The 23,807-nt window shown below is 40.0% G+C and overlaps 1 protein-coding gene across 3 annotated transcripts in view; it reads right to left on the reverse strand.

Annotated features, from left to right (window-relative positions):
- The window catches only part of prex1 (phosphatidylinositol-3,4,5-trisphosphate-dependent Rac exchange factor 1), an 83,921-nt gene that overhangs the window by 54,602 nt on the left and 5,512 nt on the right, over window positions 1-23,807 (reverse strand). For all 3 annotated transcript variants that reach the window (XM_078254388.1, XM_078254387.1, XM_078254386.1), the window contains exons 2-5: window positions 10,362-10,427; window positions 9,998-10,120; window positions 4,300-4,404; window positions 112-213 (exon numbers count right to left, since the gene is read on the reverse strand). In XM_078254388.1, the coding sequence (XP_078110514.1) occupies window positions 112-213; window positions 4,300-4,404; window positions 9,998-10,120; window positions 10,362-10,427 (396 nt within the window). The remainder of the gene's footprint in view (window positions 1-111; window positions 214-4,299; window positions 4,405-9,997; window positions 10,121-10,361; window positions 10,428-23,807) is intronic.

Genomic DNA, 23,807 nt, shown 5'->3' on the forward strand with positions numbered 1-23,807 from the left:
AAGTCCAAATCCTGCCACCTCTGCAGACAAATAAACTAGTACATTGGGTAGATTGGGTGCCTTGAAATGCCAAAAGGTATGCAATTTTTGCTAACAATATAAAATAAGTACCTTCAGCAGCAGAGGGTACTTGCAGATCCTCTGAATGGGAGAGAGAAGGTAACCCTCCAGAGGAATATCTGTGCTTTTCTTCCCTCCAAGTAGCATACAGTGCTGAAGAAAAAACACAAACAAACAATATTACAAACCAATGTTCACACTTACATTTACTAATCAAGTAAGTTAAGAATGTACAAAAGTGAAAACCAAAGAATTAAGAGTGGAAAATGTGCTGGTGAGTCCAGCTTTGTCTGGACAAATTGTCTTTTCTTTAGCTTTACTTCCTGTCTCGTTACCAGTGGAATAATCTCGCATTGCCAGAGTCCACACAACATTCCAGGATGGGAGAAAAACATGCTCTGGTTTACTGGCATTTCTTTAAACTTTAACAATCGTCTTGGGCGGCGCTAAGCACCAGACGCAGGTACGGTGGCCCTGCAAAATAGCCTCGGGAAGGAACTTGTTTTGGTGGAACATGTGCACGGGAGGCGAGCTATGGAATTAAAATGGCTGTCGAGTGTGTGATTAGAATTTTACTCAAAAAAAGATAATTATAATTTGATTGTCGGTTCTAGCTCGGAGGATGTTTTCCAAATAGACCAGAGTTTAGAATGCCAACACAAAGAAAGTGGAAGGTGAGGGACATCCGGCCCGAAAGCGGAACCTCTGGCGGCACCGGAACAATCCCGTAAATGAAACGTCGTCGATATAGACTACCAGTGGAATGAATTAAAGAGGTGGAAAAAAAAATCTAATATTTCTTCATTAAGTCTTGTTTTTTCAAAGTTCATCTTGGTTCAGTTACAGCATAGATTAGTCCATTTAACTTTTCAAACAATACAAAAACTAATTAAAAAATGTTTATTTTCTAACACAGCATCTATTTGTCTATGTTAACAGCGTCTATTTTAGAGCATTTGCAGCTGTTTTCATTGCTGTCTCATACTTCTTGTGTTTTTTTCAGCAATAAACAGACTTTAATTGACTATTGTTGTCATTTCCATTCAGTCACAGTCTGTTGCACCGGCAGCAGATCTATAACAGGTCCAGGTGCAGAAGAATAATCTGTCTTGGTTTGTGTAGGAGCAAAGCCTTAGGTGTGGTTAATTTTCCATATGTCTGCTGCTTTTATAAACAAGTTATTAAAACCTGTATGCAGATTGAAACATGCTCTTCCTGCTAAAGAAATGCATGTGCAATTATGGAGTAAATGCTTTGCTGGCACAGAAAGAAATGTATTTAGTCTCAATATAGTATAAAGAATCAATATAGTGAGCGATTTTAAACAATAATCATGTAAGGCCAGTAATGTATTTTGTGTCAGAAATGCACAAGTATTTATTTCTTAGTCTATTTATACTTGTAGCAATTTTGCCATTATATTACAGTAAAGAGGAACTACTACTATTACCTTTACCATTTATTAATGTTTTCATTTAATTACATTGTTACATGACCTCTCTGCACAACCTTAATTTCTTTTTTTTTTTTTTTTAACCTTTATTTATCCAGGTAAGTCGATTGAGAACAAATTCTCATTTGCAACGACAACCTGTCACATTCACACAGTTACACATTCATCCCTATACCATTCATATTTTGGTAGGTCTAAACCACGATAGCTGTAGTTGTCGGAAAGGTTTTACCGCTAATGACAACATCCTCTATCTATGGCGTTTACTATTTACCAATAGCACTTTATGGTCGGTTTCAGCCACATTTTCAGATTTAGGTTTACGCAGGTGTATTTTTACATATACAGAGTACTGCATTTTCTTTTGTGTCAAGTTTTTATTTTAGTATCTTAATTCATATGAATGCATCGCATGGAGTATGTTGGTAGCACTTTATTTTATGTTCACCAAAAGATCATTTTCTTTCTGAGTCTCTTTCAGAAAAGAGGGCGATTCAGGAGATTAAAACAAAAAACACCTTTTTAAGCTGGCCTATTTAGACACACTCCATGTCTGAAACTATTCCACATTCCTTCAACTGTACCACTGAAAAACCCTCCAAAATAGCCACACTTTTCAACGGAAGGATCACTGAGAAAAAAAGGAGGGCTTCTCTTCAGAAGTGGGGGGGTTACAGTTACAGTCATGGTTTCTCCGTGCCTTGTATTTTGAAGGAACGCAGCCTGTCAGTATGCTATGAGCTCATGGGATGGGATGAAAGATCAAAAGCAGCCATGCAGATAAACCACTTGAGTGTTCTCCAGTGGGAAAGATCAGATCAGTTTAGAGCATTATAATCATATGGCAATTCCTCTCAGCTCTACACAGAGCAAGAGAGGATGGTGGGGGTATTGTTGATGAAAAATAAGCAGCAGAAATGCAACTGATCATGACTGCAGAACTTTGGGATTCCGCAGAATTTCTCTCCCACACCACCATTTCTGTCTAAATCTTCCCTGGCTTCCTTTTCTTCTTTCCTCTGATCTTCTTCTTATTTGTAATCTGCCAGCCTTAAGCCAGAATTCCCTCTGCTCTCTCACTCTGACCTCCTTTTGCTTTCACTTCACTTCTCTCTTTCCATCGCAATTAGCGCTTCATTTCTACATACAATTTCAAAAGCTCTCTTCCTTGTGTGATTCAATTAGCATAAAAATAGTTTAATCCAGAAAAAAGAAAATCCACTGGAATTAAAAAGAACTAAAAAGAAATTATTATACATGTTACACTGCCATTAATAGCAATGACAATGGTTTACAATGGTCCCCACTTCAAGAATTGCAAAACTTTCATTCTGTATCTTCTGCTATTCTGCAGAAGAATCACATATTTTATCTTTGTCAACTTCTTAAATAGAATATTTGGGGGGGGGGGGGGGGTTCCTAAATTATAGTAAACCAATCTTGTTTCTATTTTGCTCATAGTTGCTACTAAAAGCACAACAGCTAGTCCAATATTTGAGATTATATTAAACAGGTCTGAAAACTGTTTTAATACATAACCAGATGTTGTGTAGTGATTTTATTTTGGAAGCATCCATGTCGCACAATGCCTAACCAATTAACCACTGCATCACTGGGCCAGGAAGGCAAAAAGCCAAAGCACACAGCAACACTCTGATCCCACTGTTTCCAGTCCTGTGGGTAGTGGGCAGAATAATGCTATGGAAGCAAACCATCAGGCAGCGACAAACGGAGGGCCTCAGATCTTTCGGCCAATCCCAAAAAGGCTGCCAACACTCCACAGCTGGCTGGCCCAGAATCTGCAGATGCTTTCATTGGCCCCTCGCTCAAAGGCCCTGTCATCATTCTAAGTTCATTGTCCAGAGCCCAGAGGTTTGGGTGTAACACAGAAACAGCTGGCAGCGGAAACACTACAAGAGCGACACATCAGTGACCTTGATGGTGGTTGCATCCTGTCCGGGCAGGAAGAACCCCCCGACCTTGTTATGGTTTCTGCCCTTTTATTTAAGTGTTAACATGGAAATGGAGGTGATATGATGGCAGGAAAATGAGGAGGATGATGGACAGATGATAGAAAAAGAAATAAGTGAGAGGAGACTCACAGGAGGTAAAAATGTAGGGCAAAGGAAGTCAAATATACCAGAAAAGAAAAAAAGGTGTGAGGGTTATATGGACAAACACAAGTCTGACCACTACTAGGGGAAAGGAAACATAAGACTAATGTGACATGATATAACGAAAATATGGATATCATGTATACATAATTAAGAGGAGAGACGTCAGAGTAGGGTTGGTTGATATAAAGAAAATCAAATATCACAATATTTTTGACCAAATACCTCAATATCGATAACCACAACAATATTGTAGTGGTGACTATTGGTGCTTTCACAAAATATTTACACAATGAGATTTTTGATAAATAATCATCAGTAATGTGGATATAATGACTAAGTGGGTAAAGGTAAATAATAGAACAGTTGCAACAGTCTGGTAAGGTCAGAAAATGACATCACTTTACGGTAATGCATCCTTTAAAACCAGGAAAAGACAACGCTTATGCCATATTACGATATCCAAAATCTAAGACGATATCTAGTCTCATATCACGATATCGATATAATATCAATATATTGCCCAGCTCTAAGTCAGAGTCATAGTGGGAATAGGAAGGAAACCCATAAAAATGCAGAATAAAGACAAATTTGATGGCATGAGGAGTGGAGAAGCCATGCAAAGGATAGGCAAGATAAGCAGGGCAGAGGAGAGGCGCTGTGGCGACTTACCAGCAAGAAGGTCCTGATGTTGGGGATTTTGTTGAGCTCCATGAGAAGACGCAAAGCCTTCTCATGGTTACTGCAGTACTCGCCGTACACTGAGAAACTCTCCCTCTGCAAAACAGGAGAAAAATACAGGTCAGGATTGCACAACAGGGACTTGATACCATATTTTACTAGATGGCAACAATTTGAGAAATCCACTGAGACAACTGATAGGGGGAAGATTCACAGTGCAGGGCAGAAAACTGGGGAGAAGGCTCCAGTTACTAAAGTCTAATGAGATTCAGTTGTACTATACCTCAAGAAAAGTGGTGGAGAACTGCACGTCATCATTATTAGTAGTAGAAACATCAGCATTTGCCATTTCATGGTGAAGTGTAACTGCAACAATGATTAGACCAAACTACCGAAAGAATACAGACTCTCATGAAGCTTTTTGAATCGCTATGTGCTTTAGTATTCTTAAAACATAATTTGTCACACTTCTCTTTTCCAAAGTAATCTACATCATAGTGGGGGAAAAATAGCATGACAACACAGGACACTTCCTTTTTCCTAGGTGACAGCATTATGCTGTGCAACAAGACAAAACAACCCCATTACTAAAACAGAAGCTTTTGTTGAGCCATTTAGTTTTCTTTACTATACATAACATGACACCTGGGCAAGTGAATACACTGTAGCTTGAAATGAATTATTCATGCAGTATACTGTAGATAACAATGTATGTACACAATATCACAGCTGCAATTGAATTTACATCCTGAAGCTTATTGAGGCCTATTGTAAATTCTAAACTGCAGTAATTGGGATGTGAAACCATGTGCATGGTCGGGCCTAAGCTCAAGATCTAGAAACTGAAACTGTCATCTGAAACAGCCTAGTAAGTGAAATCCAAAACTGCAGGTGCTCGGACACCGCTTTCAACCTTAACTGCTGCTGCCTGAATGCTTTGCAGTTAAAGCTTGCTTGGCCATAATAATAATAATAATAATAATAATAATAATAATAATAATAATAATAATAATACTGAATAATCATTATTCAGTCATTGACACCAATCAGCCTAAAGAGTTTGACAGCATATACTGTATGAAGTTTCATAAAATGATCATCTTTGAAAACACTTAAAAACACAAATGGTTACCAATCGGGTGTGGTTTTAACACACACACACACACACACACACAGTCTGTGTCACTGCTGAGTGCATGTGTCTGTTTTACAAGCCAGCAGTGGTGACAGAGGCAAAGCCAAACAAAGCGAACAGCTATTTTTATAGAACTCTACGTCTCTGCTCAATCCTATTGCCTTGACCAGAAGGAGTTGAAACTATTTGGTAGATGTGTAACACAAGTGAGCAGCACAATATAAACAATGGGCAGCTTTTACCACATAGGCAGGCAGGAACCCAAACACACCCAAAGCCACGTTTGGCAGGGAATTCCACTCCAAAGCACCACTGGGAGCAACAGCTGGGCCGGCATATGGCGTGAAACCCCAGATACTGTCAAACTCAGTTAATACACAGCTAGAGGAAGAGAGCCCAGGAGGGGCAAGACTTGTAAATATGCATGTAACACTTAAGTCTATTTGTTCATGTGCACATGTAAAATTCGTAACTATCTGACACATATTGTAAATGCTTTCTCATAATATGCATAAAGGAAACTAGCGTTTCTGAATGCGTTTGCCCATCTTCTCAAAAATCATCAACCTGTATAATTTATTTCACTGAGACCACTCTGTTATCTCAGCAGTCCCAAAGCTCTCTAGCAATAACAAATACAAAGTATTGTGACAATAATGTGGCTCTATTTTGTCCACAGCACAATGCAACACCATCCCGCAACAAACTATGAAGGCTGGACAAATGCACCAAATATCAAATGTGTGTATACCTTGTAATATGTAGCAACATGTGAATAAGCTGTTCCAGTCTATATCAAACAGAGAATAGAAAAATCAATCCATGGATTAACCCATCAACAGAATACTTGGGCAGGCTGGATATGACGGGAGTGTTTAGGGACATGTAAATGTAGGCAATGTATATCAGTTAAAACACTTACATGCTCCTGGATATGGTGGCACTTCGGTAACTGAACTTGAAATAACCACTTCAACTCTTAATCACCATCTGCAATAGAACCGTTCTGCTCCCAGAAACAGAATGCCTTATTGAAGCTATGTTGACAACCAAAGCCCACTCCAAGGTATTTCCTTTTCTCAGGTGACAACAACTACATAGTCAATACAGGCACAACTACATGTCTTACCAGGGCCAATATGTGAACCACAGAGTCAATTTTAAACATCAGGACTGCCCTGAAAGACATCAGTTGTACTCAGAATAGCTCAAAGACTTGGGTTGTCCCATTGATAAACATAGGTCTTTATTTGAATTCTTCATCATTGGAATGTTATTCCGGAAGCTAGATGAGAGGGTAGTATCACACACAGAGGAATCACATAGAGTCAAAGCATAATGGCTGTAGTTCAGAAAGTTCATAATGACACGACTGTTGCTTCTTGCACAGTGCCGTGTATACACTCCCAGAAATAAAGCAAATATTGATGTCTCCGATTTCTCCTCTAATATGAGTCACTTTTTCACCTTAGCAGGGTTTGAACGATTTCATGCATGCCGTGATCTTGAAACGAGGGCGAATAAACTGTGTGCATCAGTGGGTGGGTGTGTTTGGTAAAGGAAACAGACTTTTGTTAGTAAAAAAAAAAAAAAAAATGTTATTTAAAAATGTTCTATATTCTTTAATAGTGACGGAGAAACATCTGTATACTGCTTAAGAAGAATTACGATGAAAAACAATTTTGGTTATTTAAATTCAAAATAAAAGACTGGTGCGGTTTCTCTCTTCTTTTTTTTTTTTTACATCTGCAGCCTCCCAAGCCATCTTGGCAACATCTGACTTTGAATAGCAATGAATCTTCCCATTTTTCTCGACTGACTGTGAGTGGCAGACAGTCTTGTGGAACAATGCAGGAGGTTAATCAAATCCCAGTCATGGTATTGACCTCTGGTCGAGGTCAAGGGCTGTGGCTGGAGGGGGCCAGACGGCGCCAGCTGATTGGCTGAGACGTGTCAGCGTTGAAGGAGACAAAGGTCACGGTTGAAGAGGAAAGTGTAATGGATATGCAGGGTAACACTTCTCCCCCTATTTAGCATTTATAAGCAGTGTATACACATTTAATAAGGGTTTAAAAACACTATAAGATGTAAGCAGACATAAGGACATGTTTAAGTCTATTATTTTATATATTAGGTGTCTACTACTATATTATTATATTGTCATTTATTATCAGTTTATACACAAGCCTCCACTTATTGTGCTCACAGGAGGAGTTTAAGATGTTGACATATTCACTGATAAACTTTAATTGACTTATATCTACGTTTCACTGTGTTATAAACCATATATTGCATTTTTATCATAAATAACAAATAGGGGGGGGGGCTTTAAGTGTTGCCATAAACAGTAACAGGTATGTGTGGGAAGCTCAATACCTCAACAGCAAGACGCGCAAACACAGTGGCACATTATATCAGACACACACACACAAAGATGGAAGAAAACCCAACCCGAAGAGAAAGAGGTAAAAAAAAAAAAAGTGTGTTTGTGTATCGTATACACTTTCTGTTTGCACATTAAACATTAATATCAAAGAATAGTTCAACATTTTGGAAAATATGCTTATTTGCTGAGAATTAAATAAGAGGATAATTACCACTCTTACGTCTATACAGTGTATATATATATATATATATATATATATATATATAAATAACTAAATTGACATAACCTCTTGTAGAACCCCAACACATCACTTAAACACCTCCATAAATGTCAAACAACTATTATAGTTTCTGGACAACTACAGAGATACTTGATATAATTATCATATCATTATTATTATGATATTATTAAGTATTTTTTATTGGATTTGTTTGACACTAAGAAAAAAATACAGAGTAGTGACAGCCTTCTACTTTAAGTTATTCATCAACCAAGTTCTTTAAATGTAAGGATTTTCTGCTTTTATCTTTTTATATTATTGTAAAGTGAAAACCTTTGGGTTTTGGCCTGTTGGAAGGCCAGCAAAAAGCAAAACATACTTGACAGATTAATTGATAATGAAAGTAATTCTTAGTCGCAGTATTTTTACTGTGTATTTTAAATACTTTACATATCCTCAGTTTTCATGTATATTTTTCACATGAGATCGTAATCAGTTGAATAGAACTGTACTGAAACACTTTAAAATTCATTACATCAGTGCTACAGTGACATTTATTGAGTTTCTTTTTTTTTTTTTATAAGTATGACCCACCCATAATACCTGAACTCAATATCCAATACTGGTTAGAGTCACAAAGGTTTCTTTCCTGTCATGGCACTGATGTAGACTTGAACTAAACTGAAATTATGAAGAGGCTGTGGCTCCTAAACATATCAGTTCAGTTAGAAATCCAGGCACCTGCAGCTTTCCTATTACCCATCCAGTCTGACCTCTATATCTCCCAGTCCGACCACAGAGCTATGAAAACAGGTTTGGCTCCTTTAATCAATTCTCCACCCTGACACTTGGCCTGACAGACTGAATGACCATGACGCCTCACACATGTGTGAAGGTACATTTTGATGTACCTGTGTATGAATAGTCAATTCAAATGTGATGTCATTCATGCCACAGGCAGGCAGTGGATGGATTATTATTGATTGTTTCATTTCACTCCAGAGGGGTTGTTCAGTTAAAAAAAAAAAAAAAAAAAATTGCATGCAGGTTGGATTTTTGGCTATACAGAAATTTCTCAGAGGCAAAACCTGCTCTGGAGACAGAAATAATGTTAGTGGTTGAGATTAATCTCACTATTTACTCTGATATTAGATTGAACCCAGGTGAAAAAGCAAGGGGCGGAAACTTGTGAGTTTATTTGTTCTCCAACAAAAAAAAATGGATGATGAATGGCTGATGGAGCACACTGGTGGTGGAATACCTAGCTGAGGTGTTCTGTGCCTCAGTGAAAGTGAAGTGAAATTCATCTGAGAGAGACAAACAGAGAGTGCGAGAGAAGGAGCTTGCGATTGAGTGCTACCACCAGAAGCATTGTCCCCTCGCTGAGTGACACACCATCTCTTCCTCCCCGGCACAGACCCTTCTTTGTTTGTTCGCTGGGGCCAAACGAGTTCAAACAGAGGGGAGCGGAGGGGGTGGGGAAGGTGGGATTGCAGAGCGGAGAGGAATCTTTGGATGGAGGGATGTAGAGGCAAAAGAAGAGATGGCAGAGGCAGAGACGCAGACTGATGCAGAGAGACTCTTTAGCCTGACAGGATGCAGGCCTGTTAAGAAAGGAGGAAAGGCAAAGGGGTGGTAGTGTGTGTGTGTGTGTGTGTGTGTGTGTGTGTGTGTGTGTGTGTGTGTGTGTGTGTGTGTGTGTGTGTGTGTGAGGGGGGATTCTGGGAGATGGGAGGGGTGTTTCATGCGAGAAAGAGAGAATTAAGGGGTAGTTTCACAGCAAGCTTTGTATGCTTTCCCTGCATCTGTGGTTACGGGTAGCCCATAAAAAGAGTGTGTGTGTGTGTGTGTGTGTGTGTGTGTGCGTGCGTGCGTACGTGCGTGCCCTTGCATATGTGTATGACTGTCTGCTGTTTCATGTGTGTTTTTGTGTGTGTCATGTACTTACAAACTGGAGGAACACGTGTCCCAGTGCATGCTGAGGGTGGGGTTCGGGCTGCAGACTGGCCTCCACTGCAGACAACACCTCTTTGTGCAACTCCAGGATGTCCTCAATATTTGAAAACAGAATCTATAAACAGGGGATGATGTAAAGGGAGGGGATATGGAGGAAGGAAGAGATAAAGAGGCAGGGTGGAAGGAAGAGAGGAAAAAGAGCAAGGAAGTAGCCAACAGATGGACAGAGATGTGGAGAAAGAAAGCAAATCCATGAATAAATACTATATCTGAGGATCATTGTATCGAATCATTTGATAAAGTGACCTATATGCTTGGTCTTTTGGCTGTGCAAAGTATTTAAAAGCCAGGCATACCTTGACATGATCTGGTGAGAGACACTGTTGGTCATCTGCAGTTTGTCTGATTCTTTGCAAAAATGCCTGAAGAGGAAACAGAAACAAAACATGTTTAAGAATAAGCACTGTGATTTATTGTTGATATGGCAGCAAGCTGAAGCATTTTTACATCTATGAGAAGGCATCATGAGAAAGTCTGATTCGATATCAACAAGATAACAAGACTTTTTGTCACATAAGCGTATGGCCTGGAAGCGGAAGTCCAGGTTCCCTCTACTGATTATTTTTTAAATAAGTATGCATTTGATCTTTGCTTTGTGGAAACAGATACCTACATATTATGTCTGATTATGAGCATAACGCACAAGCCTTTAAGCAATCAGACAGTCACATGTATACTCACATACTTAACAGGAAATTGCCTTACATGGGGCTACACAAAGACATGTCACAATTGTTTCACTGTCCCTTAGGTACCACAAAACTTTCCACTATATGCAAGACATGTATTTTTTTCACTGTCTTGTGACACTTAAAGCTCACTGTATGGATCTTCTGTAGTGGAAGCTAATGCAACTGAGCATTCAGCTGTAAGACAGCAAAAATAACTGCTTCATTGTTGCAGCGTCTACAGACACCACTTCACCGTAGACGACAGTATTAGGCTCATGTCAAGTTGAGCTTTGCGTGTGTGTGTGTGTGTGTGTGTGTGTGTGTGTGTGTGTGTGTGTGTGTGTGTGTGTACATGAATGACAATCAGAATCCTAACGCATGAAAAAAAGGAATGGTGAAGAGGGAGGGAAGTGAATCTGCAAACAGTTTCTTTTATTCTCTCTTCCCCAATTCTCTGTCCATCAGCCTGTGTCTGACAGGCTTAACCTGCCTCAGTCTGACTGTCTGCCTCATCTCCAGACGCCAATACTGTCTTGAAAAAAGAAAGGGATACAGGAGATATGAATCCCCAAACCGCCAAATAAAACTCTACTCCTGTAGCCTCCTTCATCTGGCAGGCTCCTGCTGTTGTGTCTGCCTGCATTTCAGCACCTCAGGTCTGAGAAATGATAGCGTGCCACATGGATGAAGGGTGTTACAAAAGAAAAAACACTTGACTGATGAATGTACATGATTCTGAAATTAAAGTACTACTGGAGGATACTGCTAAATCTTTCAGCCGATTTACACCTGCCACTTAAAAGTTACACTGATGAAACAAGCAGAGTCAATGGTTCTAGTGGTATCTATCAATTTATTTGGCTTTGCGATAACCTTTGTTTATCTATTTTTTTTTTATTTATGATTTTCTGCCGCAACACAATACATTTTCATTTTTGGTGCGCACATCATTAAAAATGACAAATATTCAACAGCAATGTTTCAACAACAATGTCTTAGTAAGTCTGGGCAATGCATGACGCCAACACAGTACCTGAGTTTCAATACCAAGCAATATGTTTTCGGGTGTTTGGTGTTTTAAGCCCCCAACGTCGCCTTCCAGGCAGCGCTGCCTCTATTAAGGCACTAGGATTAGGCAATGGTTATGGTTAGGGTTAAGGTTAGGGTTAGGGTTAGGTGCCTTGAAGTAAACGGTCACAGCGCTGCCTTGAAGTCGACGTTAGGGACTTAAAACACCATCGAGCATGTTTTTGATACCTTCGTTTTGGGGGATATAAACATGTTCCAACCCTTTTTTCACTGCTCAGTGATCAGTGTTAAATAAATGAAATGAATAAAGTTTCCCAAATTTGATCAGGGAATATCTGATCAAAGAATTGAGGAATTATTTGATACTATGCTTTTAGTCGGTACTCAAAAAGTATTAAGATTAGATATCCAGTCCAAATATTCTTATTGGAAAAGAAATAGTCGCTATGGAAACTTTTTACAATGCACTGTTGGTTATCAACCCAAAATGTTGACTAGATACCAGTAGATGCAAGTAAGACATGTTTTTTGACCCTTTGTAGGAAACCCTTGCATGCTCTATTCAGTCACACACAGCAGCATTAACTGCATGTCTTACTTATAGTGAGTTCCTTGCCTATAATGAAAGACTGACATTTGTAATCACACATTTGATCTAAAGATAGAACCCAGCCAACCAAGCAGCAGGTAGCAATCATATTATTTCCTCAGAGACCGAACACTTTGGGAGGATTGTCTCCAGTTTTTTTTTTCCCGTCTTTACTGGCTTTTGCGTAGGTTGTACCAAAATAGAAAGCAAAGATCTTTAGCAGTGAGCTGCGACCTTGCTAATTAAGACCAGTATTAAAGGGAAGCACTAGTTGTTGTGTTCTTGACTGGTTTTGGGAGGGAGCTGATTGTGCTTGAGGCATACACTAATTAAATCTCCCATACGGCAACTTGTACCATGTCCACACTGGAGGAGTCACTCATGTGAGAGTGAGACTGCTCCCTGGCAGAGAAGACAAGAAGAGGCAGGAAACAAGACTTTTCCTCAGTCATGATGTAGGAGAGCAGGGTACAGGAGACAGCAAAGGATAAAAACAATAAAGGAAAAGGGACCAGGGGTGCAACAGAGGTAATATCCAGACTTTGGAGTCACTCCTTATTGACATCTATCATCCAGGCAGAATTCACTCTTTAAAAACAATGTGCCACACAGATGTGGTGACAGGGGGATCAGCAGAGAGGATGGAGGGAAGGAGCAACAAAGAGATCCTTTCAGTCAAAGTCTCGCACCAACATGGCCGTCTCACCCAGGGTTGTATTGGCTGTCTTCATTGTTCCATCACAAAGCACACAGGTTTATTTGGAGAGAAATTTGGAAGCTTTCCCAGTCCACCACCAACATGACTGAAACACCAGCTTCAGTAGAGCCAGAGTTGACAACAGAACAGAGCTTAAACTGGGCATTCACACCAAGCATGTCTGAGTTTACTCAAACTCAGGTTTTTTACCGACTGTAATATTTTAAAAACTGTGATCAGAATGAACAACAGCAAATTTCCCCAAAGGAAGGTATTGTGGGTATAATTGGAAGGATGTTGACATCTGATGGACAGCAGTTCAATGTGCTTGGAAAGCCAAGCATCATAATTGGGCAAACTACAGTCTGGACTGATTTTCATATTCAGCTATTTCTTGAGCCCTTAACAGTAATGACCACCAGTGAAAGTAACTCCCTGCCTAGAGAACAGACAAGTCAGTCACACTTAGCAGAAGTTACAGGATACTGGAATCTGATTAGTTTTGACTTCCTCCACAGCCTAAAAATTGTAGCTTGGTAAGATGACAGGCTACCAATACTCACAGACAAGTTAGGCGTAATTCCATGTGACTTTTGTTAACATGTCCAGAGTGGCTTTATAATGTGGCAAGAAACAAAGAGCAAAAATAAAACAGAGTCACTATTTCCCACTTTGGTTTGGTTTACACAAAAAGAAGCAGATGTGATTGCATCCTCAGATAACCCTCAACATATTACAAGTCATGCATCATTTGCATGGAGAGGCGAATACCCCAGAGCATCACACACGCGCGCGCGCGCACACACACGCACACACACACACACACACACACACACACACACACACACACACACACACACTAAGATATGAATATTGAAAGAGCCATCCTTTCCACAGTATCTAGCTAAGCCAGTTTTTATTGAAAAAAAAAAAAATCAATCATGAAAAACAAACACAGTCGTCATGACCAACACTGTAACTCTACTCTACCCGCTGGACGCAGTTGTTGAGCTCATTACTTCTTAATCAACATGCTGAGAGGCAGCAGAATGCGGCTGACGGTCCTTGTTTACTTCCAAATCTTCTACTCAGGTGACCCGTCTGCCTCTTTTCTGACAACAACACATCGTCATCAGTGAGCCGAGGGTGTGTGTTCATGTTGGGTGGAGGATCAGACATTGATGAATTATATTTACATGTATGCTGAATAACAATAACGCTATCTACGTTGGTTAAGATGGACAGATTTGTCATTGAGTTACAGTATCTGAAATCTGATTCAACCACAGGTCAGCTCTCGACCCGATTTGACTGAGATGAACTAGGAGATGTTTTAAAAGCACAGTGTCTAAAGAAAACTGTGGTCTTTAAAAAATATAGACGATAGATCTCATTGGGAAAAAAAAAAAAAAAAAACAGCTATGCTATCTATCTATTGTGGCCTTTCATGCACAGGTTGCCCTAAATAGATCACAGCAGATTGTGTGTATAAGATGCCTTTATTCTCAGAATAACTAAAAATAGCGATGACATCAATCAATGTGTTAATAACCGTTGGTCACATGGGACACAAATTCATTTATTGATACCCTTGGACTCATAATAATGAGTCAGAGTGGCTGCACGGAGAGGGCTCAGCTGCTGCACCGAGCACGGCAGAGATATTGCACACAATGGTCTCTTGCCACAGGGCTGATGGGCTGTTAGGGGAAATTGCTCATGATGCAATCCCACAGGAGACTAGTAACACAACCATGGAGCTTCTTGATAGACCACAAAGTAGCTGCCAAGTACGACACTAATGCAGAATTGTACCACTAATATTTCAGTATGGTAAAGCCAAGGAAGTCCAACAAAAAGGAAGCAGTCGAAAAGTCATACTAAAAATCAAATCAACATCAAATTCACATTTTATTTTTTTTTAAAGGAAAAATATAACTAAATGATTATTGTAGCTGTGAACAGTTTATACCTTATTCCTGTGGTTGCTTTTTTCTTAAATATAAAACTTTAAAGTTAACCTACATCATTATGGAAAGCATTATAATATTGAACAGTTTGCTAAATATTTCAATGATCAATCATAATAATTTCTCTCTTATTTCACTTTTGTGATTTCTTATCTCCCATGTACTTATTTACAGTTTCACCTAGAAACTGTACGGCTAAAGTCTTGTTTGAACTGACAGCACTAAGTAAATGTAAAATGTAATGGCTTGGTCTCTTGTCAGTGTAGTGAAGTATGACAGGCTGGTGAAGCGTGAAGTGTTTATTGTATGAAGATACAAAAAAAAAAAAAATGTAATTAGTTATTTACTACAAAAGTCAAACAGATGAAGATCCTGGCCTAAAGTATGCAGTTGGACATATTTATATCAGGAAAAGAAAAATAGACATTAAAAAGATGGACTGATAATGATCTAAACTAAACAGCAAAGAGCAATCCTACATGACCCCAAGTTACCAGAAACCAGCACATAGCATATTAGCTTTTTGCAAACATTTTCACAACCCCACACCCCTACCTCTGCCCTCATGACTGTTGTACAAGGGTGTTTTCACACTTGAACCAACATGAGGTTTTTCTGGACACTGTTTGGCCCAAGAGTTCGGTAAGTTTACTCAAGTATGAAACCTGTCCAAGTCAGGTGTGGTTCAGAAAAGCACTCAGTCCACAACAAATGTGAAAGCTACTGTAAGTTCTGGGGCTGATCACTAGAGTCATTTTACCTCCGTGGTGTGAATGAATGCAAAGAGCACCGCACAAAACCCTCGTCTGGTGAAAATCTGCACTATTGTGAGCCTTGTCACACAAAAACTGTGCCTTACGACAGGACATGACTGATCTGGATATCACGCAAAAAGCATTGACAGCAAAAGTGCGTGTCTTACAAAAGTAGCACATTAGATGTAATAGACCGCATAAAGTTTTGTCATGAATGCATGTTGCACAGTCTATCCACACTTTCAAAAGGATTGTCGTGCCAAAGCAGACATCACTCTTCCTCCCAAGTGGACCGAGTGCGAAACTGCCCTTACAACACTTCACATAAAAGCTGACTCACGTGCCACTTGCTGAACGGGCACAAGATCAGGTTGAAGGGAGGGTTGGGGGATCCCGCCAAGCTGAGTCACTGTCCATTTTATTGCAACAACGTATGTGCGAGAAAAAGTGAAGACACGTTTTTTGTTTGTTTTTTAAACTGCAAAAGACGAAGTGCATACGCCTCTGTCAGTGTGTATGTGTGTGTGGCACGCAAACAGGTAGTTAAAACAGAGCAATCACACTGAACAAATACCTTTTTAGACAACCAAATAATTGACAAGAACTTAGTTTCTTTTCAAGCAGATAGGCATTGGTTCAACTCAGCGGGGAAGGAAGATAAACAGTCTGCAGAATGAAGCAGTGCCACTCGACACAAAAGCAGCAGATGTTGTTTCGGAACAGGAAGTGTGGCCTTTGTGTAAAGGAAGTATAAGCCGCTAACTCTGTTGTGTTCTAATTAAAGTCTGACAGTTTTGTGATAGCATGCAACCAAAATGTAACAAACAAATAAATCCCATTGTGCTCTACACACTCCTTACTGCTTTGGATTGAAAGGAACATACAGAAATGAAAATCCATTGTCTTCATTATTTACACATGCAAATTCCACCCATCATAATACTTGGCAGGCTGAAAAGAAAAACAAAAACATTCGCCATCACCTGCCACCCCAGACAGTGTGATCACTGTTTAACAGCAATAACTTGTCTTGTGTCATATGAGGCATCATCTCATATGTCCAACAGCCAAAAGGTCAGGTTTTGGGGGGGTGTTTGCTAAATGTTGAGGTTTATCAGAGCAAAGAGGGGCCAGACAGTAAGGTGTGAAGATACAGATGGACCATATGCTGGTGTGGGTTCAGTGTTCGCTCGACTGGACGCTTAGTAAGAGGCATGCTGCCTTCACGTCTGCCCTGTCTGCTTCTGAACAGAGCTTTCTACCTGCACCCAAGCCAAGTACACAAAGATGACCCAACAACACCACCGTAAAGTTCATGGAGCCGACAGTGAAACAAGCACATCACAATGTACTATGTAACCTACACTTTCTTAATGTGTCAAATCCTAACAATTAAAAATGATTTCTTAACACAAAACAACTTGACACACTCATAATTACAATAAAAAATTAACTAGAGAGAAGTTAGAAACAGTCATAATTGTCAAACTAGGTCAGGTTGCAACATGGGAGTGAGTCAGGCGTACGGTCATGCAGATTGGTTTAAAGCTGTTGGAGCTGCTGTCACACTGTTGGCAGGGGATGTTGCTTCAAGGGTCCCTCAGAGTCAGGTGGGGAGGATCCTTTTAATTTGTATGTTTACATTTAGCAAAGGCTATCCATATTAAACAGGAATTACTGGATAGATGAATGTGAGAAACCTGGCACCTTGACTGACATTTTGGAAGCTGGGGTGGCATTGTACTTGAGTGCATTATACTGAAAGGGATTTCTAATATTTCGTACAAAAAAATTATAGAGTGTTTCTGTATTAGTCTCCTGAATTACACAACAAACTTAATAAATAATGAGGGTTCAGTAAAAAAATAAAAAATAAAAAAAACAGATATCACGATGCATCACCTCCTCAATATTATTATACATTACTACACATGGTTTTCATCAACAAATTCTAGCAGTCAGATATGTATGAACTCCCCTTTTTATTGTATCTGCTCTTAAAAAAGACACTTCCTGATGGTACAGAGTCTGAACACCGCATATAGACAAAAGGCAAAAACCCCCAAAAAAAAACAGCGACCCGAAAAATCAACAAGCAACATTAGTAGGCTATAATCGATTATGGTCTGTCACTGCATCGATGCAGAATCGCCCACGTCCGCATAGCGATGCTCTATGCAATGATTCATTTCAACACCCCTGGTGTATGCTAGTTTGGAAACATTGAACTTTAAAATTGCTTTTTGACCTACAAGGCAATTAGGTCAGACTCTGATCTGATGCAGATATGTGCCATGTGTCACTGCCATTCACTTTAAATCAGTTCACTCATGTTCATTAACCTCCATTTGGTAAACAGTCTTTTGTGTAACCTAGAGAAAGAGAATAACTGAGATGAGACATTGACCTAATGGATTATGTTTCCTGTTACTTCCAAATTTACATGCAATGCAATATTTGGGATAGCAATACAAGGTACTGTAATGGGTACACGTCGATGGAACTAGTCATTTAATAGAGCAGCTCATTACTGAATTAGTCTGTTTATCAGATTGAACCATCCTAAGCACATCATTGCTTTAATTTTCAAATATAAAAACTTGATTATCTTCTTTGGGAGGAGACCTCTCTCATTCTAGCAGCTACTCCATAATGAGACTAAAGATGGCGATGATGGGGACAAAACTGGGGCATTATTTTGATTGCCCATGGCTACATCAGCATTCAGCAACAATGCTGGGCCATCTCACTCAATTCAGATATCTCACAAGCGACCCTGTATATCAAGCACAAGCTCTAACACTTGTCAGGGTTTTCCAGCGGGCCTTGAGAGCCCCTTTTCAATTCGCTGCGGTTCCCACACCTACTGAAACAACTCTCAAACAGAATCACAGATCCACAGATTCAGGACTTTTCTATGCAAGTTCTCAGGTCACCAGCCTCAAACTCTCTACCCCTCCTTATCCAAGAGAAAACAACAACAAGCTAAAAACAATGCGTCCATTAAGGGTCTCTCTTTTTGGGAGAGGATTGGGGTGGCCAGCCACAAAGGGGGACAGGGCAGTTTTGGAGAGGGAATGGGGGCCATTTTGGGGTCGACATGGCATGAAATTGAATAAATAAATGAAGAAATCCCCTCTTTGTGGCCTGAGTGCAGCGGAGCCAGAGAATGGCCCGTGGCGTTGCCACAATGAGGGACCCCAGCAAACCTTAGCAGACTACTTTCTCTCTGAAGCCGTAATTCACATCCCTCCCCAACCCTCCAAAAACTCCCTCAGCTCCCCTTCACCCGCCAACCAGTCTCTCGCTGTCTTCCAAGAGAAACCCTTTTTGGCAGAGCCAATCACCAAAACACAAAGTCTTCTTTGAGTCTTGTCCAGTTTTTTTTTTCTTTTCCCACTCTCACTCACTTCCGCTTTGAAGGACTTTAAACTTTAGGGCTCTTTGAGTAGCCCACATGGGCGGAAACCAAACACTACAGGGGGATGTGTCAGTGTCTCGACCACAGAGGACAGACAGGCAACAATGACCAGATACTTCCTGTTGTTTAAAACTGCCCACTTATCAAGCCCTAATTAGCTCTGTTGCATTAATGCATGTATGATGATGAATATGTGAAATACAAACTTTCAGTAACACTTGCAGTGAAAAATCTCTCAGCCTGGATCTGGCTTAGAAAGCCTTTTCAATCCATCAAAAGTCTGCTTTCAAAGGGTGTCACTGCTGCAAACATTTAGAACCTCTGAGCAGGTCTTGTTTTTATTGGACAAGTTGGCATGACGCATGTAAAACTGAGGGGCAATTTTAACCATCTAAGTTAGCTTAATGCTCCCGCTTTCACAGTGGCTGCACATAATTAATGTGTTATAAATATCCTATGATATCGCCACTTTTTCAGGTTGTTAAACAGCTTCTGTCACACAATTAAAGACTCACTTGCAATTCTGTCACTCATTGTAACACATCTATAAGAACAAAAGACAGAAGCATGCAACACTTGTTCTCACATACTCCCCTTGTGAGAATGTAGATGTAAATAGCTGTTAAAATGATCTAACCTTATCTATATTTGACATGTTTGTTTATTCAAGTCTCCACTGCTGAAATTACATTGTCTTCACGGGGAACGTTTATCTTTCATCTCGGCTAAATAATAACCTGATTTCATCTCTGCCAGTGCTTGATGCTCAGCGCAGGCCTGTCCGTGGATCCTTTTTCTAAGTGGCGTTCCCGTTGAGGGGTGACATGTGGTGATCAGGAGATAACATCATGGACCAGATTGCAGAGGCCATCTGGACGTTTTGGACGCAAGTTTTTTTGGTGCTGACAGACGTAGGGAATCACAGACTGGATCAGAGTGCGGTGAGTATGGTGTTGAGTGAGCCATCAGAGATATGTGAAGCTTCCGACAGACCAAAGTCCAGCTACAGAAAAAGATGTAGCTGATCATTTAAGCTACATTCAGTTAGAAATGTTCTATAGTTTCCATAACACCTGTGTGTTTCAGAACAAAAATCATGTGTTTGCTTTCATATATGTGACATAACCAAGCAAAACTAAGAATGCCACACCTTGTGCTCAGCTGTGCAGACATAAACAGTGTCAAGGGCACAGACAGAGAGAAAATAGTGGAAAGAACCAAATGAGTGTCCCATACTACACAATAATGGTCATTTAGCAAAGCGGGGTTGAAGATCATAGAAAACACCCACTAGATCTGACTAAAACTGTATTTAACAACCCGATAGAGAACATTTTTGAATGGACGAACAGACAGACAGCAGCTAGTTAGAGCCTTCTCTGTCTGAAAAAAAAAAGTCTTATTATTCTAGCTCTGAAAACACTGATGCAACTGACCTACATTATATCTCAATATCTTATTTTGGCAGTCACTAAGGCCGACTTGTGTTAGTTTCCACTTCTGGAAGTGATGCTTAGGATCATTTTTACAATGTTTCCTCTTAAGCAAAAGTACAGCAGAGAGATATGTGATCATATGATGAAAAGAGACAACAGTCCTGGTAAAGTCCCAATTAAAACAAGGGCTCCATTCACTCACAGGTGTTGTTTTCTGTCACATGTCTATCCTGTAAAGGGCTATGTAAACCACCTGGAGGCAAAAAATGGTAATTCATTATGTCAAACGTAGTACCTTTCCTAAAGGTTTCCTGTCAGCATGTGAGAACAAAATCATCACAGAAACAGCTTAAGCATGTATGACTCATGCCTTTAATCATGCCATGTTAGTTGGCAAAAAATGTCATCGTACTGAACAAATGCCAAAATAAAAGCCCTTCAGCAACCAGCCCCAAGAATTTGTCAGCAGCTGTTGTGAACACTTATAACAACAGTCATCAGCCTGTTTAACTTGCGGGTTAAATAACATCAATAGACAAAGATCTCCACTAACTGGTAAAGGGAAACTGTTTATCTGAGAGCTAATATTTAACAAAGTGACAAGAAAATTACAGCATATGCCATTTTTGTTTTCAACTGTGTAAATGTTCTTCATTCGTAGTCGTGGCAATTAGCTAGAAAAGTTAATCCGTGTTATGTCTTCCGTGCATCTTCCCACCACTTTTACATCATTCCACCTCTCACTCAGGCTGTCACACACAGTACGCTCTATTGGCATTCTTACGCTGAACAAGGCATCATTAGACACACTTTTCATTCAGTTTTGGCACAACACATAAACCAACAGTCTGTCAGAGGAAGTGATAATGCTACTTTAAGACCTGAGTCTGCAGACCAAAGTAGTGCATGAAAGAGACAAGAATGAACTGGAAAGGAAACGCCATTCATAGCGACATCTCCCACCGGTGCACAAATCTTACATTAGTAAGTCCACTTGATCCACTCTGGATAACTGGACACCAATTTTATTTAAACATTTCAAATGAGATGGATTGGATCGGTCCACTTCAAAATAGATTTGTGAAACTGCTTCTGTACCATGGAACGAAAGACAAAAGAAGACCTACTTTTAGGATTGTGTTGGGTAGTGTGTGTTGTGTGTGTGTGAGACACTCCTTTGTCCCATTGTGTCCTGTGAGCAGCTTCCTGGCTGGACAGCACACAGGCCTTTACTCTGACCCACCCTGATCGGGCAACACATCAGCAGTCCTGTAATTGAACCCAGGCTTTATCAAACCTCTTTTCCATATTCTCTACATCCAAGAAGCTTTGTGTAAAGTTGTTCTATGGTTGTTTTGTTTTTCAGCATTTTTCCATCCAAGGTAAATGACCTCCGACCTTAAAAGAAGCCACACATCTGGTTGTATTTGAGAAAGCAAACAAACATTGTAAGCCTGCTGCCACAGTTCGTAAACCAAATAAGAAGCTCCCCGGGGAAAGTCTATGCCACGTCAGGTATCCATCCATCCTATTCATTCACCCTTCAAGATATTCTCAAAAACATGCTGCACAGCTACTACACCCAGTATCCACCCTGAGAAACTACATGTCCCAACTTTGTCCAGGTCGTGTTCTCCAAGGGACATTCGAGATCTCATGTTGCCGCGCTATTACAATTCAGGCCAGGTCATCCACTGTATCATATATCAGCCTGTTGACGAGCACTTCACAGAGCTTCTCACATACACAGTGGTAGTGTCTCTTATTTGGTGTTTGCTCCAGTCATAAAAAGATCCCTGTTAACCAAACAGTGCATCTGAAAAGTATCTCTGCTCTGCATTCTTGGCATTGCATGGTCTGATACTCGACACAGTGAACACTAATGGCTTTTTTCACATTCACAAAATCCACCCTTCCACATTGATCATGTACTTCTCTCCTATGCTAATTCACAGCTGTAACAATCTCAAACCATATCTGGTGGAGGGAAGGAAGAGGTGTTTTTATTTTTTTTTGACATCATGCCTCCGGGTGTTACAGTGGTTTAGACTTGTTAACTTGAATTCTTAAAATTCCTGCTGCAGTCTTATGCCTCAAAGAAATGGCTTATCAACACACATGACTTATTATTAAAAGCACTAAGATTAAGTTGGAAACTGGCATTTACCCCCATTTATGTAACACTCTGCATTGTGAAGAATCAGTCTGGCACTGTGTGGCAAAAGCTGCACTGCAAGGTACCAATTGTGCAGAGTGAGATGGGAGGGCACACAGTGGCAAGTTAAAGCAGTGGTTTATGCATTGACCTCAGGTTAAGGTAATGCTACAGGTCTTAGAGTGCAAACGTCTCTGACAACGGGCACTGGTTTGGAAACAGACGGCCCACAAAACAAGTCAGAGAAGTTGTTTTGAACTCTAACCAAAAATCCAAAGCGTGTAGATAACATCTAGCATGATTAATCAAATGGAAGGGCACAATATTTTTAAACCAAAATGTTTAGTTCTCTCTTCTTTCCTTCATTCTACGCCAGCATGTGTTTCAACTTCAACTTCATACCGCATGATTAAACTAAGCCTTATAGCGACAGCTATATTGTAGGTAAAGAGAAGTATTTCCACTCTTGTTATGGGTAACAAGAGTACAAAGTCACATGTTCCTGCGGGGCCGTGGTGGATGAGATGGTAAAGAAATATGGTCCTGTCTGTTTTTTTTATTTTATATATATATTTTTTTTAATGTTTTATGTAAAGCACTTTCAATTGCCCTGTTGCTGAAATGTGCTATACAAATAAAGCTGCCTTGATCTTTTAAAGGTTTGATTAATCTGGAAATTACAAGATATGATGAGACTCTGTATCTGTATCCCATCTCTCAAGTCTTACTAAGCAGCAGTAGAGAGTTTAAAGCCCAGTAATAATAAAAACCCTTGCAAAACCCCAGCAGTCTGCCATAGTAACTGTTCTACCTGCTGTTAGGAGTTTTTTTCCCTTGACTCTTGCTATATACATAGGATGTGTGCCTGTGTTTGTATGACTTCAGTGGGGCTGAGGTTGCAGTGAACTAAAACCACTAGCGTTGTGGCCAAGATGAGAGTTAGAATCTGAAGCTATTTATACCCCCCTAGCCCAGAGAAACTTCATGCTGGTCTTTCCCACCAAGTGGGGAGGGCTGGA

Source organism: Sander vitreus, chromosome 7 (assembly GCF_031162955.1).
Source record: "Sander vitreus isolate 19-12246 chromosome 7, sanVit1, whole genome shotgun sequence".
Lineage (NCBI taxonomy): Eukaryota > Metazoa > Chordata > Actinopteri > Perciformes > Percidae > Sander > Sander vitreus.